General features: G+C 36.9%; 1 protein-coding gene across 3 annotated transcripts in view; it reads right to left on the reverse strand.

Moving 5' to 3' along the window:
- Window positions 1–3,876, reverse strand: part of LOC108735330 (phospholipid phosphatase 1) — a 64,284-nt gene that overhangs the window by 3,104 nt on the left and 57,304 nt on the right. For all 3 annotated transcript variants that reach the window (XM_018467252.1, XM_018467251.1, XM_018467253.1), the window contains exon 3: window positions 1,667–2,145. In XM_018467252.1, the coding sequence (XP_018322754.1) occupies window positions 1,667–2,145 (479 nt within the window). The remainder of the gene's footprint in view (window positions 1–1,666; window positions 2,146–3,876) is intronic.

Raw genomic sequence — 3,876 nt, forward strand, 5'->3', positions numbered from 1 at the left:
GCGCAAGGTGTGCGCGAAGATGGTCCCAAAAGTGCTCACTGACGACCAGAAATTGCGGCGAGTGGAAGTGTGCCAAGAAAATTTAAACATGTGTGAAAGTGACCCCCAATTTTTGAATAACGTAATCACAGGTGACGAGTCATGGATCTTTGAGTATGATCCCGAGACAAAGAGGCAATCTTCCGAGTGGCACACGCCGGCGTCTCCTCGCCCAAAAAAAGGAAGAATGAGCAAATCCATAGTGAAAACAATGCTCATTGTCTTTTTTGACATGAAAGGCATCGTCCACCATGAATTTGTTCCTCCTGGACAAACTGTCAACGTCAAGTTATACGTGGAAGTGCTCAAGAGACTCAAACGAAGGGTCAATCGGGTCCGACAAGACATCGCAGCCGACTGGAAGTTGCACCACGACTACGCCCCGGCTCACAACGCCTTTCTTGTGGACAGTTACCTGACCAAGGCCGGCATACCAACGCTTCCGCAGCCGCCCTACAGCCCAGATGTGACCTCCCCGGACTTTTTTTGTTTGCTCGCCTGTAAAGGCCGATGAAAGGCAAGCATTTTGAGACGACAGAGGGGATCCAAGTAGCATGCACCGCGGCTCTTAAGGCTATTCCGGAGAATGCCTTCCCCGACGCCTTCAATGCTCGGAAATCGCGCTGGCAGCGCTGCATCGACGCAGAAGGAGCCTATTTTGAAAGTTTTTAAAGAATTGTAACGATTGACTCAATAAATTTTCTTACATCGACTCAGTCCTATTACTTTCCGGACAAACCCTGTATCTATATCTCAGTCAATTTTTATCAAAATAATTTAGCAGGCAATATTTAGTGGGCGCTATGTAAGCTTTCGTTTTTGTAAATCAATCCCTATGCCGAAGTGCCTACACTAAAAAACAGTTGTAGGCGAAAATTAATTTTTCTGTTTGAGATTTTTTTGACATCGCTTTTTGCATTTATTTTTTTGTGTTATTTCGATAGGAAATTTAATTTTCTACAACAAGTCTACATATATATGCACTAAAATTAAAAACGACACCTATGTTTTGTAGCACTTTTAGATTTTATAACCAATAGGGATCAATTGAACAAATAATACAATAAAATTATATTAAAGTCTTAGTCCTTTTTATCCTCTAGTCTAAAATAAGCTAACACATTTTTTTTTAATATTCGACACACATTACTTTTAAATTTAGATGGAATTTGAAGGCAAAAATTTAGTAAATAAAATAGTCATAGCTGAAATTTCAAAATGGAAAATTTGAAACCTAATAACGTAAATTTGTCAGTAATATTCAAATGTAACAATCAGTGTTCTTCCATAATAACCGTCAAATTTACCCATTCATTTATCTAATTATACGTATATTCATTTTACATTAATAAATAAAAGCATTTCTTGACGTTACATATTCCTAGAGACAAAATATTCTTTTCTATTTCTTCAGTATCGGAAAAATCTTAAAATTTTCTAACGATCAAACTTCTTCAGTACTTTTTTTTTTGATAAAGAATCTAGTTGTTCTGAAAAATGATTCAGTTCCATATAGAGTAATAGAAATTAATTTTAATAATAGGCGCGTCTCAGTTAAGTAGTTTAGTTTGAAAGAGTAAAATTTTTACGCTGAGAGAAGTTTCAATTATAAAAAAAGTAAACTTACCGCACAAAAAAGCCCAACGAATACTGACAGAGACGCATGTCCAGAAGGGAACGATCGAGACGAGTCGATCTCAAAGTATCGACTTTTATTACCGATGGTGCAAATGTAATCGGTGATATAAGAGCCGGCCTCACACGTTTCATGTTTGCTGGGAGCACACGTGGCAATGAAATGTGGCCTGTGTTCTCCCACGATGGATTTGGCCACCTCGACGATCATAATATTAAAAGTACCACCAATAATGAAGTCCCTATACAATTTGCATACCCTTAGGCAACAGTATCTACTTAAACTGACTTCAGCCTCATACTCGATTACAAAGAAAATGATCAACGGACCTCCAAGACTGCCGACCAGGAGTATGACCCAGGTGATTGTATCGCCATTAAACGACTTGGATATAGAGGGGTCCTTACAAAAGTAACCGAGTTTGTTTTGGGGAAAGTAGCCATATTCGAGGAGAAATAGTAAAACTCCAACTGAAAATAAAATACAATAATTTAGAATAAAAGTGTCGCATATGTTTAATTGGTTTTTATACTCAAAAAGGTTAGAAGCGTTCGAAATGTGATGTTACAGGCGAATGATGAGGATACCGTGGAAAGACAAAGTTACAAATGAAGAGGTATTAGAACGAATAGGAGAAGAGAGGACTCTATGGAAGTCAATAAGAAATAGGCGAAATAGGTTGGTAGGGAAAGAGCGAATGTAAAGATAAGTGACGAAAGATTCGAAGAAGTGGCTGACTTTCTGTATTTAGAAAGTCAGATAAATCAGGACGGAAGGAGTAGTAGGGATATAAAGCAGAGGATAGTGCAGGGTAAAGTCGCCTTCAATAAAATGAAATCACTTCTATGCTCGCGAACGATTAGTTTTGAAATTCGAAAAAGATTGTTAAAGGTGTAAGTCTGTATGAAGAGCGGCTGTATAGGGGTGCGAAATATGGATATTTATACTCAAAAAGGTTAGAAGCGTTAAAAATGTGGTGTTACATGCGAATGATGAGCATACCGTGGATAGAGAAGGTTAGAAATGAAGAGGTATTGGAAAGAATATGAGAACAGAGGACTCAATCAGGAAGTCAATAAGAAATAGGTTGGTAGGACCTTTTCAGGCATGGAGGTCTAGTCGGAGACATATTAGAGGCAGAAACCGGAGTTAGAAGGGGTAGATGTAGACCTGGATTAGATCACTGTTCGCAAATAGTTAAGTTAAATGTGGGTTGTTCTAGTTTTAGGGAAATGCGATGATTAAGTCAGGATAGGAAAGAGTGGAGGGGCGTGTTCAACCAGTCTTAGGACTGACGAACTTATGATGATGATACTCAAACCATTATGGGATTATTCATATACTTATTGTACTATTGTTTCTTTAAAAGTTAACATTTTTATGTGGTACAAAACAGTAAAGCAACTCCTACGACATATTAAATATTTTAGTATGTAAAATTCAAACGATCATCACAGAAATTAAAAGCTTAGATCATGGGAAAAGAAATTGTTTTCAATCATCAATAACACTTGTGGATGATAATGTATGTGAATTATTATTTACGTGACAACAGTAAACTTTTATTTTGTAAAAAGATTAAAGGTCCGCGATTAAGGTAAGTTTTAAAAAAAATAATTACAATCTAATTATTACAGTTAGATAAGAGCACACTAGACCACATATTGAGGAGGGAAACAAAATGTGGTAAAATGTTAGAAGAAACATTTAAAAGGGCTACAGAGTATGAGGAGAAGATCGGGAAATTGCAAGAGGGGGATATCAGACAAGAATATTGGAGAAAGAGAATATTAAATATAGGAAGACAAGATAGGTATGAGAGGGAAAGGGACGAGGCACTAAAAGATTTAGAAATTAATCGAGAGCAGTTAAATGAATGTGAAAGAAAGGGTTGGAATGTAGGGAAAATGCTTAAAAGGGATGTGAAGAAATGAAGAGGGATAGACTTGAGGAAAATAGCAGAATCCAAGTACGCGATAGGATTAAGATATATAGGGTTGGTATGAAAGTCATTTCGTTTTTTTTTGTGGAAAAGAAAGACAGTTTTCGTATAATAAACAAATACTTTATTAAATTATATATTGACCGTTCTGGTCCAACACCTTTTGCCATCTTTCTAGTAGTAGCATAATTCCACGCTCATAAAATTTTTGGTCTTTGCTGGCAAAAAACTGATCGAGGAGGTTTTTGACCTCCTCATT

Source organism: Agrilus planipennis, unplaced genomic scaffold (assembly GCF_000699045.2).
Source record: "Agrilus planipennis isolate EAB-ADULT unplaced genomic scaffold, Apla_2.0 scaffold45, whole genome shotgun sequence".
In the NCBI taxonomy this organism is placed as follows: Eukaryota; Metazoa; Arthropoda; class Insecta; order Coleoptera; family Buprestidae; genus Agrilus; species Agrilus planipennis.